This window comes from Dreissena polymorpha, chromosome 13 (assembly GCF_020536995.1).
Source record: "Dreissena polymorpha isolate Duluth1 chromosome 13, UMN_Dpol_1.0, whole genome shotgun sequence".
In the NCBI taxonomy this organism is placed as follows: Eukaryota; Metazoa; Mollusca; class Bivalvia; order Myida; family Dreissenidae; genus Dreissena; species Dreissena polymorpha.
In genome coordinates this window covers 55,368,103-55,388,911 of record NC_068367.1, presented here as the reverse complement: position 1 = coordinate 55,388,911, position 20,809 = coordinate 55,368,103, and the positions used below count along the sequence as shown (strand labels likewise).

Genomic DNA, 20,809 nt, shown 5'->3' with positions numbered 1-20,809 from the left:
CATTATATAAATCATGTCATAAATATTATGATCATAATACCTTTTTACCTTATCCTCATAAATTAATCATAATAAACGTCATCATTATTAAAGTCATGATCATAATATATGTATTCCCTATGATAATTCGTAAATATCTGGTGTTTCAAAGTATAAACTCATTCACAATGATCCCAATGGTTATTGAACCTCCTATTGTTTATGCCATGTTGTTCATCAAAATTACTGAAAATTCGTGGTTTAAACGAAAAAGGAATTTTCATGGACACGTAAGTTCTTGGATCTCTGATTTTGATGAAAAATGATAAATGTGTCAGTCATTTTCCATGGTGTTTGTGTTAATTTCGTGGATTGATCAACGCACGATATTAACAGAAATTTCATTCGGTACCCCTCGCAGATTATCAATAATACTTATCCGATGTTTGGCGGAAAGGGCCGAGAATGTGCGATTGCAGAAAGTTATGTCCAAGGAATAATAATGAGTTTACAGTATTTCACGATTTTAGTCGTGACGCGAGTCTCGATAGTTAGAACCCACCATTACATCATACGTTTTAATCTGGAATTAAAATAGTTTTAAAAACTACAACACTGATAAAGAGTTAAGAGGTAGAGAAAGTGTAGCATGTTACGCGTTGAAAAATGTGTTAAGTATTTATGTACAGATTAGTAAGAGCCGTATATACTTCAGAACTTTGTTGTAAGAGCAGTTGCATTTTATGTTCGTTATTCATTTGCATGGTTAAGAACGACAAAAAGAAAATGTACTTAAAGAAAAACTACATTTGTGTAAATATCTAGACATAGTATCTAACCCTTTTAGCGCTGGAACCGAATTTTAAAGGCCTTTGCAAACAGTTTGGATCCAGATCAGACGCCACAAAACGTGGCGTATGATCAGGATCCTAACTGTTTGCTATTCTGATAGAGGTCTTTGAAAAAAAAGTGAAGAAAATGATGATTTTAGAAATTCAGCAGACACCAAATTAGCAGACGACAAATATCCCAGAATGGAAAGGGTTAAATACGCTTATAACCAAAACAATCGCATTACAACGCTTATAAACGATGCGAATAAACGTGGTTCATTAAGTATCGAATATCTATTAAAACGAAAAGGACATTTATTTTTGTCAAGGTATAATTATACAAAGACTTGTTCCATCTATAAAAGATATTAATTTATCAAGGTATGTATTTATCTACAGAAAGTTTTCCAACAAATTATGTGTAAGTAAGATCTAAGATATGTTTCATCCACGAAACAAAACTACAGTAAATATCTAAACTGCTTACAGCTTCCGAAGACTGAAATACAAGTAACAAAAGCATATAGAGGTTGATATTAGTTTAAGACATTGTATAGTTGAACCTCGTTACATTAAGTATGCTTATTACGGATATTCGCCCCACTCGATGGGCGTACCAAAAACATTATTTAGAAAACACTGACAAGTGCCTTTATTCATGGTGAGCTTTGAAAGGCAAGCATTCATTGCAATCTCCTATCATATATGAAAATAGAGAAACGCTTATACGACGTATGCAAAAAGACTATATTACATGCATTTGCCTAACAGGAACTTGTTCACAGATTTTCGTATTTTTGAAAAATGTCATTACATGTTTACTAACAGGTCTATAACTTGGTAAATAGTTTTGAATGATTATTATAATAGAGAAAAGTTTTTAAAAAATGCCAAATTAAAATAATAAAAAATAACCATTCAACGCCAAAACATCGAAATAATTCAACAAAATATGATACATGTCAGAACACCAATGTCAGGCTTACCTGGTAAGCATTTTCGCCAAAAGATCCCAACGCCCGTCGAAGAACTTCACAGCGGAAGGACACAATCAAGTATCTTGTGATATATAAAGATATTCACGATCTCTTATCCACATTTTGGCAAATACGCTACTTTATGTTTGCGACTTTTACATGTGAACCTTCTGTTGACACTGCGACGCACTTAACCCGTTGTGGTCATTTTAAATTACTACATAAATCAATCCATTGAAGGTCGATAGTATTTATACGTTTACATCAACGCATAAATAGAGGTTACATAAGTTTTAATGCAATATTTAGCATACGAATCTTTTTCAACAATCGTCGCGCCTTAGTAATAAATTTAATTAAATTGTTTTTCTTTAAATTCTGAACGTTGCATATCAACTTTCGATGCAGCCGTGCGGCAGCTATATATCAAAATCGAGAATAAGAATTAGCATTGGATTGAAAAGGAAAATTAAGAACAGTGTTTTCAAACATTCGTTTGTGTTTTAATACTTTAATAATACAGAATTCTACAGTGGCATTAACTTCTGACATGTATATACCTGTAAATCGCGAGGATGGCAAAAATAAAGGCTTCCATGTGTCAGATATGTGCCGACGAATACAGTGTATATGGATGCACTATTTAGTACTTCTGGGACCGTTTTATCAATCATCGTACGACAATGTTAACTTACGAGAGAATTTTGTAATCTTAAATAAGTAGACGAACTAGCTCGCTATGTTCGTCAAATATATACGGCGCTAGAGATGCCACTGTAAGTAATGAAGTACTGAAAATTTATAAACAAATGATATGTACTTTAACAATTATGCATCTTCGAAAAATGTATCGTATCGTAATTGTGTATTACGATGTTCATTGAAACGGTCCCCAGGGCTTAAGTACTTAACTTAAGTACACATGTCTGAGGTAGTTCTCCAGAGGTGTTAATTGATAATCTTAGCCTGTAGCTTTTAGCACTCTAACACGACATTTTGATCTGTTCTTTCTTCGCATGTTTCCTATTGTCATAGTCTTAATCATCAACATATAAGATTTAGAGAAAACCTTCAGTCTTTTCTCCTCATTTTTTTCATAACCATTTTATTTCAGAATACACTCTTGTGAACCTAAATATTGAAAAAAGCAGGACTTATTTCGCATATAGTTATAACTAAATGCCGTATATGTATGCATTGATGATAACAAATGGGTTGAACATATAAGCACACAAATGTTGTTATCTCCCTTCAGAAAACCAGAAGGAAATTTCAAAAGTCTGAGCATACACATTTTCTCTGATATATACATTTTAGGACATTTTAAGAGAGAAAATTAAAAAAAAATACATACGCGTTATCAAAATTCAAGTTGTAATTGTTTACAATTATTTATAACGATAATATTGCCATGTATTCACGTGCAAATGCATGTTGATTTATAGTTGAACTAAAAAGTAACACAACTCATCATGCTCTAAGAATAGCTCGTTGCACTTAGTGTTAATTGTATGAAAATAGTTTGCATGTTTGCTGCTTTAAATCATTTCAATTAAATTTTAATACATTGTAGTATGCAAAGTTTACAAACAATCTAAACAAATCAGTAAAAGTGGTTGTCGTGTTTTGAATAGTTGTAAAAAAGCATATTTTTCAAAGATCTATGTAATATTTCGTTAAAATAAAGAAAACGCATATATGTCAAATTTCTCTATCCCGTAAAAACAACACATTTGACCTAATTAATTTTTAACTACAATGTCAGTTTGAACTGCATTGTATTAACAACTTGAGATTTTAACAGTTCTTACACAATAAACACGTTGTTTTAAGTATTTGCATGTCTTATTATTGGTAACATGACACTAGATAGCTGTAACGACTAATAATGAATGGACATATGCATGTTTATCAATACACGTTATATGCTAAAATACAAAACATTTAAAATAAGTATACTAAAAAATGAACACAAAAGTATCATGTAACTTTGGACAAAGTTTACCGAGCTTTTATTTTTAAAACTTGAAAATTGACACCAACATTTAATTTTATAACCACTAAAAACAGAGTAACACATTAAAAAAAGTGTCCAAAAAGGATTAGTGAACATATACAGCAGTTAACAAATATGTGTGAATTTTGTGAATTTCAAGCGTTTTGAGACCTAAATTTATGTAATAGTCACTGACATTCAAATATAAATCAATTGAACAAGATTAGTTAAACCAATATTGAAAATTAAATAAAAAATTACAAATACAATCACCACTATTCATCCTCTATAAGAAATATTTCTTGCATGATATCCTGCGGACCAAGCTTTGTTTTGCCTGCAATTAAATGAATAAAGGTTGTTATAACACGAATTACGAAAGCATAAAACTATATTTAAATCATGTTATTTGGGAAAGGGAAATGGATAATTTTGCATTCAATAACATTTGTAGTAGTAACTTGTGCATATATTGAACATATACGCCGAATATAGAAAAGCGGGCTAACCTTTTTTTACAAGTCTGGACAAAGCTTGTTTCAACAATGATGAACTGTATCCCATTCCCTGAACAATAATGGACGCTTCAGATGTTATTAGAGATCCAACGATGCCATTCAAACCTGAAATATAAACAATAGGTATCTGAAGAATTCACAACCCGCACCATAATATGCTGTATATCGTGTTAGAAGATCCTCGCCGAATAAATACTCAGCACTGGTATTATAAACTTATTATTTATTGCGATCTTACTTTCTTTACAGTAATACAATCTTTTGACAGCTATTTGATGTTATTCAGAATACTAGTAATACAAATCTATCCATCTGTAAAGGTTTTAGACACGCCCTGACATAGAAGTGTAATATATTATGATATGTTGTATTTTGTGTCAGCTTTTATGAGATTTTGATATATAGTCTCTTATAATTCGCGAAGAATGGCTACATTCATACATGCTATGCATATTTGATTGTAATAATTGTTATGATGAATTATGGATGAGACTTAAATAAACTATTAAACTATAACAATTGTCCCACCTGTATCTGTTGTTTGTGTTGATGGTTTCGAGATGCTTTTGTTACCACCATTATATCCTGAATTGTACTCATCTATGTAATCATCTTTTGTTATACCTAAACAAATAATTACGTAATATTAACAGCACAATAGAATAAAACAATATAGTGGTGATTATAGTTAAAATAAGCATTTTACAATTTACCTCCAATTTTAATCAGATCTCATTCCGTTAAAATAAAGATGTGATATCTAAATTGCATTGTTTTTAAATATTAATCTAGATTAAGATATGTGTTTGATACGTTAAATGCCCGTTAATACATTTAAGAAATACAGCTCTATTGTGTTTGCACTTATCTGATATGTACGTGTGATGTTTTATATTGAACGTACGTATATAACTGAAAACAATGACATGTAATAATAATAAACTAAAACGTAGCTATACATGAAGCACACGCATGGCTGTTTCAGAAACATGCAATACTGGTTGTAAGTATGTCTATCTCACTACTCTGGAAAATATCAATTGGCCTTTACAAACCTGGTTCAATGGCGTCGTCTACATGTTGAACCGCTTTTGTGTTTGAATCTGGAATCACAAAATTCACAGACGATACACATTTCCCTGTCTGGAATCGTGATGTCTTGGAGGAAGCGGTATCAGCACTGAACATTTGCGGTATCATTGATTGAAATCGCTCAGCAGTTGTGTTCAAAGGCCGGCTGGTCGGAGGTAAAGAGTCAGTGGAGAGAGCATGATTAGAATGCGTTTTCTGAAAAGTATTCATTTGCACGGCGACGCGACTTTCATTGTTTGTTCCAGTCGACATGGAACGTTTTCCATCTATTAACTTAGTGAGTATCATGGGCATATTCAGTCTGGTATTGTTTGAATCGGTAGTATTGCTCAAACGTTTGGTGCCCTGTAGTTTTGCCAAGATGTCGGATTGAACAGATTCAGTGACTGCTTTTGTAACATTGACCTCCGAATTACTTGTGTTTAACTTACATTCTGGAGAATTCCTTATGTGAACAGCGGATGGATCGTCAGATTTACTCCAATTACTGATGCGTTTATAGCAGCAGTAACCGATCACCTCGTCATTTTTGGACGCATAGTAAAAGTCAGCCGCGGCAAGTGCACTTACGTCCGGTTTTCCTTCTTTTGGGACTGTTCTGAAAGTACAGAGCCTTACAAGTTCAGACACCATGCTTTCCTGTGCAGGAACAGGCTCACTTTTCAAAGTTCTTTCAACAACATCGTATAGTTTTCTTAAGACGTCAGCTTGCGGTTCACTTTCACGATTTTCATTTCTGGTCACCGGAGCTACGATACAAATACGCGGTGCTGATATGGAAACATCGGATGTATCCTTTAAAATAAGTTTCAAGATTCTCTTCTCATTGCTATTGTGGTCGACATCCGTTTTTGTTTTATTTCTTTGTTGAGTGCATTTGTGTTCGGGTATTTCAACTCTCATGGCTGTACTTTGTGCATCAACATCTAAAACAGTTTTTACACGATAAAGACACTGTATATTATTTATCAAATCGTTCAGGACTTGCGTTTTAAAAGTACCGTCTGTCTCCACATTAACTTTATTCGTTCCGGTTCCAAGTGCACTTTGGGCATTTAGACCGTCATGTCCAACATTATTTGTTAGTTCCGCATGTTTAGCACTGGGGTTTTCAACGTTGCTAATATTACTCCTTTTCGAAAGACGTTGCTCGGTGTTTTCACAAGGTAAACATTTCCGTTTAATGACAGCATTCCTAATCGCAGACTGAAATGTGTCATTCTGGCTATGCAAAAAAGATACACATGCATGTTTAGGCCCAAGTCCAAGATATTCAGTAATTATTTTCATTCTCATACATGTTAACAATGTTTGTGTATCTGCTATATACATACTTATTCCTCCACACACCGTTTGTAAACCCTTTTGGTTCACACTGAAAAGGTGTACTGCGGCACTTTCGACTGTGCATGTTGTAAACTCCAACGTTTTGTTACGGCAACTGTATTTTACCTCGCGATTATTATTTAACCCACAGGTATCTACGTTCTCAAAATTGATACTTTCTAAAGAGGGGAATTTAAGTGATAAACAACGTGCTGACGTGAATTGTTCACCTAAATCCACTTCATTTCCGATACCCATTAGATGTATCGACAAATGATTCCAATACTCAATCACGTCTTCTAACGTTGTTATAATACAAATAACAATTTCAACGTTTCCTTTTAAAGTGGAATTCTCTGTCTGGCAATCATTTACAGTGAAGAGATAGATATGTGTATTTTCTTATTTAAATGTCCGTTGGAATTAACCGACGCAACCTCGAGACACACGACATTTAACAAAGTACAAATGTTTAAATCATTTTTATAAACACGCACAGAGGATGCATAATTTTCATATCCATCAGCATCGGAACTTTCAGGGTATGGTAAATTATTAGCATGTGTCGACAAATCATTCAAAATAGCCGGACAATGTTGTAATCCAAACAGTTGTGCTGTATATGTTTGTCTGCAGGTCTCTCCTGTGTTGTTTTGCTGGATAATGAATTGAGGTGTTACTAGCCAAATTAGACACACCCATAGGATAAGCAGACCTACCCTTTGCAATGTGGGCAATTTTGTTTTAACGGTCGAATCATTTGATTCCGTCGTCATGTCCAGTATTAAACACATTATCTTTCCGAAGACAATCATGCATGCTATTTATAAGTGTTTTCCATGTATGCTTGCTAATCGTGATATTGGTTGCACCGCAGTGTGTGTGACATGTCTCCTGACTTTCGCAGTGTAGGTAGAATGTATCCGGACTTGTGAGTAGCATCTTGATCGTTGCAGTTCTGTCGATATCTAAAACCAGTTCGTATTTTTCTTTGTGCTGCTCCGCTCTACGCGCGAAACTGTTAAAAGGAGTATGTAAGCGTCAGTTAAATAATAACATATATAAAATAAGAGCATTTATACAATAAAGTATTTTGTTTATCTAGGTTATCGATTCAACAACTGCGATATATCGTCGCTTAGTTTACACTGGTATTATTTATGAATATATAAATAATTGACATACATAAATATTATCAGGAGATAAGATTTTAAAAGCATGCTCTTGTCCTTTATTTTTGGCAAGTGACTAATACAAGACGAAGTACAAAATTAAACACACACAACAGATTAAAGCTTAGGTCACCGCATTAGAACGACATTCAAAGCTTTGGAGTTTTAACCGGAATTTAACGATCTAGTGTCACAGTCTTCATTACTTATATGCCCCGTTATACGATTATTACGAGATACTTAGTCATTCAAAAGAAAACCCTAAAGCATAATTCGGATATAGCTAAAATAAATTACGAAAAACGAAGGCATAATTACGGAGATAGTATCTCAATATTAGGAGATGATATCTCGTGTTTAGGACTATATCGTGTTTCAGCTTCACTTAAAGCAGCCCACGTTAGAACAAATGAATATGCCCTAACATGCTGTAATTGAGAATAATCGACGTTGCACAAAATTATTAGTCATATCGCATTTGTATACAACTATCATAAACTGCTTGTGAATGAATAACATTTAGTACGTAAGTTTAAAACGAAAACAAGGGACAAAATTGTCACAAAACCAGGTTTTCATTGTGAAAAAAAAATCTGATAAAGGGAGAAAACTCAAACTGAACTTTTGAAATGAACAAACAAAATTAACCCCCTTTGTAAGTTTGTTTTTAAAAAAAATCTATTTTTAGTCGTGGCGACCTTGACATTGGAGATATTGACGTGATTCTTTCGTGCGACACACCGTCCCATGATGGTGAACAAATGTGCCAAATGATTTTAAAATCTCACAACGAATGACATAGTTATGGCCAGGACAAGCTCATTTATGGCCATTTTTGATCTTTGAACTCAAAGTGTGACCTTGACCTTGGAGATATCGACGTAATTATTTCGCGCGACACACCGCCCAATGATGGTGAACAAATGTGCCAAATGATTTTAAAATCTGACAATAAACGACATAGTTATGGCCCGGACAAGCTTGTTCCGCCCGCCCGCCAGCCCGCCAGCCAGCCCGCCCGCATTCGCCAATCTAATAACCAGTTTTTTCCTTCGGAAAACCTGGTTAACAATCGGGTTATAAAAAGTTCACAATTATATAGACTAGAGGATATTTGTTGGAATTGGTGGAAGATCGATTTTAATTCACGAGTGATCATAGAAAATGATTTTTTGCCATGAGTGATTTTTTTTTATGATCACGAGTGAATTAAAATCGATATTCTACCAATTCTAACCAATTTTTCTTTTATTCAATGCTTACAAATGATTATTTTTGTATTTTTGCCATTCCGGACAATATAATTCCCCGTTGGGCGCCCCACAATGTTATTAAATGTATGTTCAAGGGCAGCTTATTGGCGTCGCACTGAAGTGCGGCGACTCGTATGTAATACGTTTTTTTTTCGCTTATAGGAGAAGTTATTTTACGGATCAATGTATATATTTTTGTTGTCAGAATATCTTGCATAGTTGTGATTTTTGTGTGTAAATAAGTGTAAATAAGTACTACATTTGTGCCTATTACATTTACTACAACATTTATTACAAATAATGAAAAGCTAATTCTTTTAATTAATAACTGATCACAGGGACTGGGCAATTATAAAAGATCACAGGGACTGGGCAACTACGCGAACCGGTGAAACTTTCTGGTTTTGTATAAAAACAAAACATAATCAAAATATATTTATTTTGTGGTTTTTCTAACAATAGCGCAAACTTTTGCTGTTCGAGTTTTGGTTAACGCGTATTTTCTTCAATTTTACAAGACGACAGCGATTAAACGGTGTATTGCTTTATTGATAACCGTTACACTACAGTCACTTATTAATATCTTAGTTAGGTGATTTTTCAAGCGGTTCCGTAGTGTAGTGGTTACACGCTCGCTTCACATGTGAGAGGCCCAAGGTTTGAGCCCCAGTAGAATCAAATTATTTAATTGTGTTCTATGTTAACTTTCTGTTTTGATGTAGACATTTTAGTTTAAATAAATATGTTGTTTTATTGTAACCAGGGGGGGGGGAGGGGTTCGTAAACACATTAAAACTTTTACAGTGTTTTCTTATCAATGAGTACTCAACCCCTATCGTAAATGAGCAACGTAAGAATAAGTTCAGAATCATCTCCCCTTGAAGTTGAGAAAAATATGAAATTACGCTAACAAGATGAAGCAGATTTTGTTTTAAACCTACACAGTTCTGTACCATTAATGAAAACTGCACACGGATGTCAGTAAAAAAAGGAAACCAATGTAAATAAAATAAACTACGAAATATTTGGGGGTTATAACACAAAATCATAGGTTGGTTATTTGGGGGTTATAACACATCATAGTTAATGGTTATTTGGCACAAAATCATAGATAATGGTTATACCAGTATCTTTTTCTATTTTGTTTAAAATAATCGGCCAATATATTAATATTTACAGTAGAAAAAAAATCGTTCCATGTAACTTCATTGAGTGAGTTTTACACTAAAATTCCCGACACCCTTCGATGCTTTGCATCAATACTTATCTTGTCAGTATGTTTTATAAACATTCAAACATTCAATGCACAATCGCACATTCTCGGCCCTTTCCGTCAAACATCGGATAAGCATCGATTATTGATAATCTGCGAGGAATACCGAATGATTCAATGCAGAGCAAAGACCTATCAAGGTACATAATGTATATTGATAGGTCTTTGTGCAGAGTAATCGGCGTTGGTAACATTGGGGGATCACAATGGGGATACCAAAGATCTCTAAAATTAGTTCCGGTCAAACAGTCTGTTATTTTATTTTTATTTTATTTTATCAGTTTTAATTCACTGATATTTTACTATAAACCATCGGAAAGCATAAAATAAAAGTTCATATTGCTCACCTACGCATTCATATTCAGAATAACAGTTTCCAGAATAGTTCAATTGTGCAAACGTATGTTCAAATAATATGTGAAAAATATAAATACTTTATAATCAACGAATATTTTAACAAAACAATCTGTTTACATGGTACTTACATAGATCAATAAAGAACTAATCACCAAAACGTCGGAATTAAAGAAAAAACACGTTTTCTTTAATGTGTGAGACAGCAGGGACCTATACATTTGTTTGTATAGGCCCCTTACTTTTTGTATAGGTCCCTGGAGACAGGAAGAATTGGACTTTGGAAATAAATGGAACTGCTCCCTCTTTTTTAAATGTCATTTTATGTATTTATTTACGACACTATACGACATCATCATCATCATCATCATCATCATCATCATCATCATCATCATCATCATCATCATCATCATCATCATCACCACCACCACCACCACCACCACCACCACCATCATCATCATCATCATCATTATGACCCCCACCCATACATGCCATAATTTTTTAGGTCCAAAGCGGGACATTCCATAAAAAATTGTCGGGACATTTGACCAAAAAGCAGGACACCTAAAACGATCTATCATTCCACGTTTACTATAGTCAGTATAGTACTAACAAAAACTCTTGATACTTTTATTCAAGACATAAAACATCTGATATGAAGCATGAAATCTTAAACATAACAATAACAGTTTTATTAAATAAGACAATAGCAAACAACGAAGATAATATTCATCTGTTTAAGAGTACAAAATCTAGAACATTACGACAACAATACTCATTATATTAATATCAATGGCAAACATTAACGCAGGGGAGGCTATCCAGTTGACTGAAAGTACGGGTTACAGTACACTATCTACCGAACAGTTACATCAGTTACACACGGAATGCGCGGCCGTACACATTTCCGTATTTTGTTTTCTTCCTATATACACAGATTAAACTGAATTGTGAATTGTCAGGCGCTGTATTGGGGTAGTGTCAAACTGTCATGAATAACAACACGTTGTTTTTATTACAATAACACAAGACAAGATGGGTAACTCTTTTACTGTTTGTTGCGATGTTTTTTTAAGCATGTGTCCATTCGCAGTTTGTTACTTGTCAATTGCCGCGGCTTAATTGGAGTAGGGTCAAACTGTCATGCATAGCACCTCGTTGTTTTTATAACAATTACACTGGACAGGATGGGTATCACTTATTGGACTGTTTGTTGCGATTTTGGTATATTGCACATTCGGAATATCCCGCTATATTGGAACTAAACATTGAATGTAAAAGACTCATTTATGACGTAGCGTTAATTTTACAAAACAATTGTTTTGTAAACCGTTTCAAACAAATACAAAATAAACACATTTTCAACATTTATTTCATTATAATAAAACTATCGATAGCAATAAGCGACCACTATCTTGAAGACCACCATGGTGTGAATGCCTGATGAAATCAATAATTAGCCGATAAATCGCTGATAAGGTGTCATAAACAACACTGGTACACACGATAAGTAGAATCGGATTGTTAATTGGAGGGCAATAAAGGGATAAGCGGTGTTAAGTGTTAGCGAAACAGAGCTTGAATAGCGAATTTTATTGGGAACCTATACACCTTACATCGTTTTTTACGAATGTCGGGACAAATCGTCTCATGGCGGGACGGCGGGACAAAGGGCCCAAAAGCGGGACTGTCCCGCCGAGATCGGGACGTATGGCATGTATGCCCCCACCACCAACAACATAGTCTAACAAAGTATCGTAGCAAAAAAGATATAATCATTTGATTTTTTTTACCGCGGTTAATGAAGCCGTGACTTCAATGCAAAAGCGGATGCTATACGTCTACACCACAGAAGAATTTGTTGCAAATTGGTGAATATAAGAAGTATTTGACCAAATTATCGTAGTTTTTCGCACATACTCGTTGACCGTCAGAGGTAACGAAAATGAAGTTTATTGGAGGCCTAAAACCTAATAGAATGACCTTCAGTTCTTAACCATTTTATTCAAGGCCTTTGGTCAATTATACAACATTAACCCTAAACACACCGAAATAACCCAGAAGAAAGCAAATTCACGGAAAGACACAAGAAAAGTAACTAGACCATATTGGTCAAACACTAATACAGAGTGGGAATTTGTATACGGGAGCTGACTATGTTTAAGTGATTTTAGTTGGAACTGACTTACAACATGGCGTCGTTTTGATAATTTTCGCTAGGGAGTAACTTGTATTTTCACTTGGTAAGCCACTTTATAATCATATTTTCGTATTTTCACATAGATCTGTACATATCAGACACATAATGTATGGATCTGTACATATCAGATACATAATGCATGGATCTATACATATCAGACACATAATGTATGGATCTGTACATATCAGATACATAATGCATAGCTCTGTACATATGCAACACAAAATGTATATCAATGTACATATCAGACACATAATGCATAGATCTGTACATATAAAACACATAATGCATTGATCTGTAAATATCAAACACATAATGCATAGATCTGTACATATCAGACACATACTGTACATATCTGTATATATCAGATATGATAATGCATGGATCTGTACATATCGGACATATAATGCATTGATCTGTACATATCAGACATATAATGCATTGATCTGTACATATCAGACACATAATGCATTGAGCTGTACATATCAGACACATAATGCATTGATCTGTACATATCTAACACATAATGCATAGATCTGTACATATCTAACACATAATGCATGGATCTGTACATATCAGACACATAATGCATTGATCTGTACATATCTAACACATAATGCATTGATCTGTACATATCAGACACATAATGCATTGATCTGTACATATCAGACACATAATGCATGGATCTGTACATATCAGACACATAATGTATTGATCTGTACATATCAGACACGTAATGCATAGATCTATACATATCAGATACATAATGTATAGATCTGTACATATGCAACACATAATGCATGGATCTGTTCATATCAGACACATGATTCATGATCTGTACATATCAGACACAGAATGTACAGATCTTTAATTGTCAGAGACATAATGCATGGATATTTACATATCAGGCACATAATGCATAAATCTGTCACAGCAAAGTGCTGAATATCAACATATAAAAACTTTTACATTTTATTACCACAATTATTACATCTGCAGTAACTTCCCAATTAAATCTATACACATCTAAGAACATTTACAGCACATTCAATGTACTAAAACACACAGTTTATGTTTTATTTAGATGAATGACATTGAAAAAAACAATGTTCAAGATAAAACATACATGAACTAGTAACATTTTGCTTTAATCATACAGCAAACAACTGATACCTAAATGCATAAACAAACAGTATGCATAAACATATACCATCATTTAACCTTGAATTGTGAGCTTGACCTTTGACTTTCCAGCATAAATCTTGTGCCAGAAACTGGCCCAACATGATAATCCCAGCTGCAATACCAGCCAATGGGCCTCTGTAATGTTGCAGACAACTAGCCCTGGTTAAAACGACATTTGACCATTATGGATGACCATGACCTATGACTTTCCAGCTTAAATCGTTTTTGAGAACCTGGCCCAAAATGCTATTCACAGCTGCAAAACCAGCCCATAGGCAATGTTCAAGACAAGGTGCCCTGGTAAAAATTACATTTGACCTTTACAGATGACCATGACCTTTGAGGCCTGATTCATGCAAGGGACAATTCTTCTACTCAAGGTAATCACTTTTGCCGAGTTGTATACAAATTCATCTGTGGTGGACAGAGTTATGCTTTGGACAAAGTCTTTTCCTCCTGAAGCCAGCTTGAATCTGGCATTTCCAAAATATGGGTGTTTTAACCAATTGACATAAAAGATGTACAGAACTTGAGAACACTTTACTACATTTGTACTTTTTTTACCTTTAAGTATCAAGGAAGTCAAAGTGACTTTCATACACATACAATTAAACATAAACGATGGGTTCATATGAACAAGGCTCCAAACAGAAATTAAGATAAAATGTTCTTTTCAAAATCATCAAAGTTTTTCTATATGCAAAAATAAAATGTAAAATAGTACTCTTTAATCCAACTATTATAGTTTCAAACATTGAAAACATTTTAATGCAAAAGTAACTATTCATAAAATTGCTCACCAATGCATGATTTACTGAAATGCCTAGGTATTCCCAAAGGAGCTCGTTTGAGTATGAACCCTTATTTATGAGGCATTTTACAAGTGGTGGTTTCCAAATGGTTAACAGTTCATACCATACACATATAACGTGTAAACAAGAACTGAAATGTGAACAAAATAGATGCTTCCACTATGGATTACTCATGACATACAATGAATGATAAGTTATCAGTGATCAATTTTTCCTATATCAGTGATAACAAGGTTGAGGAATGATCTGTTGAGATGTTTGCAAAGTTTAACTTCATTGATTTAACATTGCTCAAAAAGACTCGCATGAGGTCTCAACAATTCCGAATAAACTGACATTTGAAATGTTTACAGAGGTACAAATTACAGAACACAAACTTGGGAGTGAAATTCTCTGTATCATCAACTATTTGCAATGAACAACATTATTTAACTAACACATTAACAATTTTTTAAATTAAGTATACAATGCTAATTTATGAATGAATTTTTACAATCCTACAGCTATCTTAGTATATTCCGCATCCCACTCCAAGATATTAAAAAAACTCTTTTTCAAACACATTCCCCAAAGTTAAATACAAGAACATAACAGTTTCCATTGAACAGGGGGAAATACAGCTGAGAAGAGGTACTACACCTAAGAATGCTTTATGCTCAGAATAACTCAGACAGCAAAGTAGTGTCAATGATATACAAAAATCTTTTAATCCCAGCGCGACTTTTTTCTTCGTTTTGCATCATGGTGTGAATCAGGGTTCTCTGGCTCATGAATTCCGATCGGGATGGATTTAGGGGCAGAGTCGGTAGCCGCTATAAAGTTTGTCTTGTACTGGGCCTGAAATCATCACAATATTGATGAAATATATTTGTCCCTTGATCTGGGAAAACTGGGCTTAGTGATCGTGTGTAAGGTGCGACAATTTCTTTTTTTATTATTTTTTTTTTCATTAAGTCCCTCCTTAGCGAAATTCCAGTTAAGGCTGACAGTGTCATCCCTGATTAACCCTTTCAGTGCGGGAACCAAATTTTGAAGGCCTTTGCAAACAGTTTGGATCCAGATGAGATGCCACAGAACGTGGCGTCTCATCAGGATCCAAACTGTTTGCTATTCTGATAATATTCTTTGAAAAAAATCGAAGAAAATGCTTATTATAGAAATTCAGCAGACGACATTTTAGCAGACGACAAATTTCCCAGCATGCAAAGGGTTAACATGTGCAAACTTCACAGGCTTATCTTGGAGACACCTTAAGCCCCATTTTCTTAGAGTGAGGTTACTGAATGTTTAATCTATAAGTATAGAAATATATATGGAGATCATTGAGATAAAGCCCTATGTATCACACACTGTGCTGGAATATTGCAAATGTAAACAAGAGCTTTCTCACACATTTGACTTGTACCTCTTAACAGTGTTCTCATCTATGTTCAAGGGCAAATAATTCAGGAATATGTGGGTCATTGGGGTTGAAAAAAGTGAATTGCACATGTACACTGCAAGACACTAAAGGAGTACATTTTTGAAGATTCATTCTAATTGATGTAGGAATATGGAAGAAACTTGCATCACAAACTTAGAACTTTATTTGCTACTGCAATAAAAATGGCTGGGTTCAAGGGCACATAACTTAGTGGGGACCACTTAGGATAAAAATAGTCTTGTATATTGCAGCTTCATAGTGATGGCATATATGAAGTTTCAATTTAATTATTGGAGAAATGCTGTAATAGTTCGCTCAACAAACTTAAAACTTTTTGTGCAGACAGGCTGATGGGCAGACCAAGTCACATAAAGACTACAATATACCCACTCTTCTGCCGGGGTGTAAACATACTTAAAAGTTTTAAATCAAAAGAAATATTGTGTTCATTGTGACAAAGTTTATATTTTCACTGGTTAGAATAACAAACAAAAGCATGCAGGCATAAAAAAAACAAGGTGTTTTATGCAGTACAATTATGTGCCAAATTACACGCCTTTAACAGACTTTTCGTCTTATTCATTCGTTTCTGAGAAAGAACTCAATCTGATAGGTCAAAATCTCTCATGCAAGAAACTTGATTTATCCAGCTTTACAAAAAAAGCTTGTTTTAGATTGCACACATAATATCATAGTTATCCCTTTCTACTTAAACAACCTCCCTAAATTATCATCATCGTTCATGGAGCCAGATAATTACTATCCAAAACTTGAAGACATTTTGGAATTTAATCAAGTCTCAAGAAGAAGCAACCTACCAGGTTGGTCATAATCTCTCTTTAAATAAAAGGTTGTGATCTCTTCCCATGAAACAAGTTCCCTTACTGGTCATAATCTCTCATAAAACGAGCAACCTGATTGGTCTTGATCTCTCACTATGAAACAAGCCACCTGGTTGGTCTTTATCTCTCTCTATGAAACAAGTTCGCTGATTGAACATTATCTCTCATAAAACAAGCAACCTGAAGATCATTATCTCTCACTTTGAAACAACTTCCCTGACTGGTCACCCTCACTCATGAAACAAGCCTCATAATTGGTCTTAATAAATATCTCATTATAAAACGAGTTTTCTGATTGGTCATAATCTCTAACGAAATACGTAACCTGGTTAGTAATGATCTTTCACAATGAAACAAAGTCCCTAATTGGTATTAATCTCTCATGAAACAAGCAACCTGGTTAGTAATGATCTTTCACTATGAAACAAAGTCCATAATTGGTAATGATCTCTCATGAAACAAGCAACCTGGTTAGTAATGACCTTTCACTATGTAACAAGTAACCTGATTAGTCATAATATCTCATGAAACAAGCTACTTAACTGGTCTTGATCTCTCATTCTGCAACAAGTAACCTGATTGGTCATAATCTTTCATGAAACAAGTCACCTGGTTGGTCTAGACCCCTGATTATGAATCAAGCAACCTGGTTGGTCATCATCTCTCATGAAACAAGCCACCTGGTTGGGCATAATCTCTCAAGAAACAAACAACCTGATTGATCTTGTTCTCTGATTATGAAACAAGCAACCTGATTGGTCATCATCTCTCATGAAACAAGCCACCTGGTTGGTCTTAATCTATCACTATACAACAAGTACTCTGATTGGTCATCATCTCTCATTAAAAAAGCCAAATGGTTGTCCATGATCTTTCATTACGAAACAAGTTCACTGATTGATCATTATTTCACATGAAACAAGCCACCCGCTGCTCATGATCTCTCATTATGAAGCAAGTACTCTGATTGGTCATTATCTTTAATGAAACATAAAACAACAACCTGATTGGTCCCAACTTACAGAAAAGGCAGTTTTCATTGCAGCCATTCTGTCTGACTGTGGTCCTCTCCCTCCCAGTGCTGACCCTGCTCGATAGGATGAGAAACTTGTGGAGTCTTGCACCCTTGTGCTCTGAAATATACGTTTTTACTTTTTTGTTTTTGTTTTAGCTAACAATGTTTTTGCACCATTCTTTCATATGAGGTCAGGTAAAGTTTAAAAAAAAGCAATATGATCGTTTAATATTTACCCAGTTAGCAAAATTTAATATGCTGTAAATGGCAACAATATAAAAAATATAAACATATAAACTAGTAGAATATTATGTACATATGTACACGTAATTACAGTTAGGGCATGGAGCCAGCATCATACAAGTATGTTGAAAACAGACATGTAAGGCAACACATTTCACCAGCCAAATACAAGCAGCAGAACAACTGAACCGCAAGACCAAGTACACAATATATAGAGCCTTGATCTGGGTAAACAGGGCTTAATGCATGTGTGTAAAATGTCTTCAGGAACGACACTTTCCGATTATACTGTACTTCCTTTAAAACAAAAATTGCTTTAAATCAGAAAGTGTCGTCCCTCAAAAGCCTGTGCACATGCATTAAGGCCCATTTTCCCAAAGTGAAGAATGAAGACCTTACAGTCTCGGCCCCAAGGCCTGGGCGTTCTTTCTGCCCTAGAGATCCTCCAGGCACGGCCATTAGTCGCTTGCCCTTGCTCTGCTGAACACGAGTCTTCCGGAACCATGGACACTGAAGTTGATAGTTAACAAATGGATTCTTTGATTGGAAATTGGAAATAATGTGCTTTATTTTCATAAATTAATCACTGGTGACACCTATTTTTCATTTTGAAAAGAGATGTGAAAACTTTTAACCCTGTAGATATCCCCATGTATAAAAAATACTTCTGGCCCTTAGTGCCAATTGGTTCTTTGCAAATGTAACAAATGGGACATTTGTACGTTGATGATTAAGTCCTATGAATCCAGTCAGGTCCTGCAAGTTATCTTAGTCTACAGGAGCGGATGTGCTGTGGACTTTAAATACTATTGGGAATGTCTGTAAGGGAAAATGCCCCGCCCCCTGGAGGCCATGCTTTTCAACAGACCCAACCATTTTTGACCTAATCAAAGATATCATTACAAAGAATGTTCTGATCCAGTTCAATAAAGACAGGACTTTAAATGTGTCTTTAGAGTGTTAACAAGGTTTTACTATAGCCATATTAGTTAAAAGGCCCCACCCCCTAGTGGCCATGTTTTTCAACAAACGGGAACCATTTTCGAACTCATCGAATATACAATTTGAACAAATTTTCTGACCATGTTTCATGAAGATTGGACAATAAATCTGTTTTCTAGAGTGTTAACAAGGTTTTACTATAGCCATATAAGGAAAAATGCCACACCCCCTGGCGGCAATGTTTTCCAACCAACCACAACCACTTAACAACTCACCAAAGATATCATTGAGACAAATATTCTGCCCAAGTTTCATGAAGATCAGACAATAAATGTGGCCTCTAGAGTGTTAACAAGGTTTTATTATAGCCATAAAATGCCCTGTTCCCTGGACAGACTGTGAGTTACTCGCAGGCTATTCTGGTTTTATGCTGTTTGCACATAGAATTTTCACTTTGCTTCTGAGTGGGAAAGATTTATTGTTCAACTGATTGTAGTATTAAGTGTAATCCATTATTTAGTTAAAATCGTCTCACATTTGACCTCCGCATAAAATTAGGGTTTTACATAATCCTGTCATCATTTGAGATCGTATCATCTTGTACATTTTGAGTTATGTCAACTTGTATGTGGCATATAGAGACAATTTTATCATTTAGCGATGGGTTTGTATGTACATGCATAGCCAGATCTAGTAATGGCTGAGGGGCATATAGAGACAACTTTATCATTTTATCATTTAGCAATGGGTTTGTGTGTACATGCATAGCCAGATCTAGTAATGGCTGAGGGGCATATTGAGACAACTTTATCATTTTATCATTTAGCAATGGGTTTGTGTGTACCTGCATAGCCAGATCTAGTAATGGCTTAGGGGCATATAGAGACAACTTTATCATTTTATCATTTAGCGATGGGTTTGTGTGTACATGCATAGCCAGATCTAGTAATGGCTGGGGGGCGTATAGAGACAACTATATCATTTTATCATTTAATTCTGGGTATGTGTGTACCTGCATAGCCAGATCTAGTAATGGCTGAGGGGCATATAGAGACAACTTTATCATTTTATCATTTAGCGATGGGTTTGTGTGTACATGCATAGCCAGATCTAGTAATGGCTGAGGGGCATATAGAGACAACTTTATCATTTTATCATTTAGCGATGGGTTTGTGTGTACATGCATAGCCAGATCTAGTAATGGCTGAGGGGCATATTGAGACAACTTTATCATTTTATCATTTAGCAATGGGTTTGTTTGTACATGCATAGCCAGATCTAGTAATGACTGAGGGGCATATAGAGACAACTTAATCATTTTATCATTTAGCGATGGGTTTGTGTGTACATGCATAGCCAGATCTAGTAATGGCT

The 20,809-nt window shown here is 34.8% G+C and overlaps 5 protein-coding genes across 6 annotated transcripts in view; 1 reads left to right on the top strand and 4 right to left on the bottom strand.

The window, feature by feature from the left end:
* The window catches only part of LOC127855600 (zinc finger protein zfp-1-like), a 317,716-nt gene that overhangs the window by 92,912 nt on the left and 203,995 nt on the right, over positions 1 to 20,809 (top strand). The window lies entirely within an intron of this gene.
* Positions 1 to 20,809, bottom strand: part of LOC127855604 (uncharacterized) — a 380,241-nt gene that overhangs the window by 234,858 nt on the left and 124,574 nt on the right. The window lies entirely within an intron of this gene.
* LOC127855602 (uncharacterized) lies at positions 3,168 to 7,688 on the bottom strand. Its single transcript, XM_052391350.1, has 4 exons — positions 5,359 to 7,688; positions 4,832 to 4,927; positions 4,295 to 4,408; positions 3,168 to 4,122 (listed from the first exon to the last, which is right to left on the bottom strand). The coding sequence occupies exons 1-4, from the start codon at positions 6,977 to 6,979 to the stop codon at positions 4,061 to 4,063; spliced, it is 1,893 nt and encodes a 630-aa protein (XP_052247310.1). The 5' UTR covers positions 6,980 to 7,688; the 3' UTR covers positions 3,168 to 4,060.
* The window catches only part of LOC127855598 (ATP-dependent RNA helicase DDX42-like), a 316,590-nt gene continuing 309,713 nt past the window's right edge, over positions 13,933 to 20,809 (bottom strand). The window contains exon 23 of one of the 2 annotated variants that reach the window (XR_008037598.1): positions 13,933 to 14,391. The gene's annotated coding sequence lies outside the window, so the exon portion shown is untranslated. Of the gene's footprint in view, positions 14,723 to 20,809 lie in introns of both variants that reach the window. The other variant, XR_008037599.1, reaches the window with a different exon arrangement.
* The window catches only part of LOC127855597 (ATP-dependent RNA helicase DDX42-like), a 57,852-nt gene continuing 50,975 nt past the window's right edge, over positions 13,933 to 20,809 (bottom strand). The window contains exons 20-22 of the mRNA XM_052391340.1: positions 18,893 to 19,003; positions 18,258 to 18,368; positions 13,933 to 15,807 (exon numbers count right to left, since the gene is read on the bottom strand). Of these exons, the coding sequence (XP_052247300.1) occupies positions 15,676 to 15,807; positions 18,258 to 18,368; positions 18,893 to 19,003 (354 nt within the window). The 3' untranslated portion in view covers positions 13,933 to 15,675. The remainder of the gene's footprint in view (positions 15,808 to 18,257; positions 18,369 to 18,892; positions 19,004 to 20,809) is intronic.

Excerpts from the sequence above, each read along its gene's own strand:
- LOC127855602 (XM_052391350.1), bottom strand. The coding sequence starts at position 6,979 with ATGGGTATCGGAAATGAAGTGGATTTAGGTGAACAATTCACGTCAGCA. Across the intron at positions 4,928-5,358 it reads AGACGACGCCATTGAACCAG|GTATAACAAAAGATGATTAC; the intron begins GTTTGTAAAGGC and ends TTATTTGTTTAG. Across the intron at positions 4,409-4,831 it reads AACACAAACAACAGATACAG|GTTTGAATGGCATCGTTGGA; the intron begins GTGGGACAATTG and ends TTTATATTTCAG.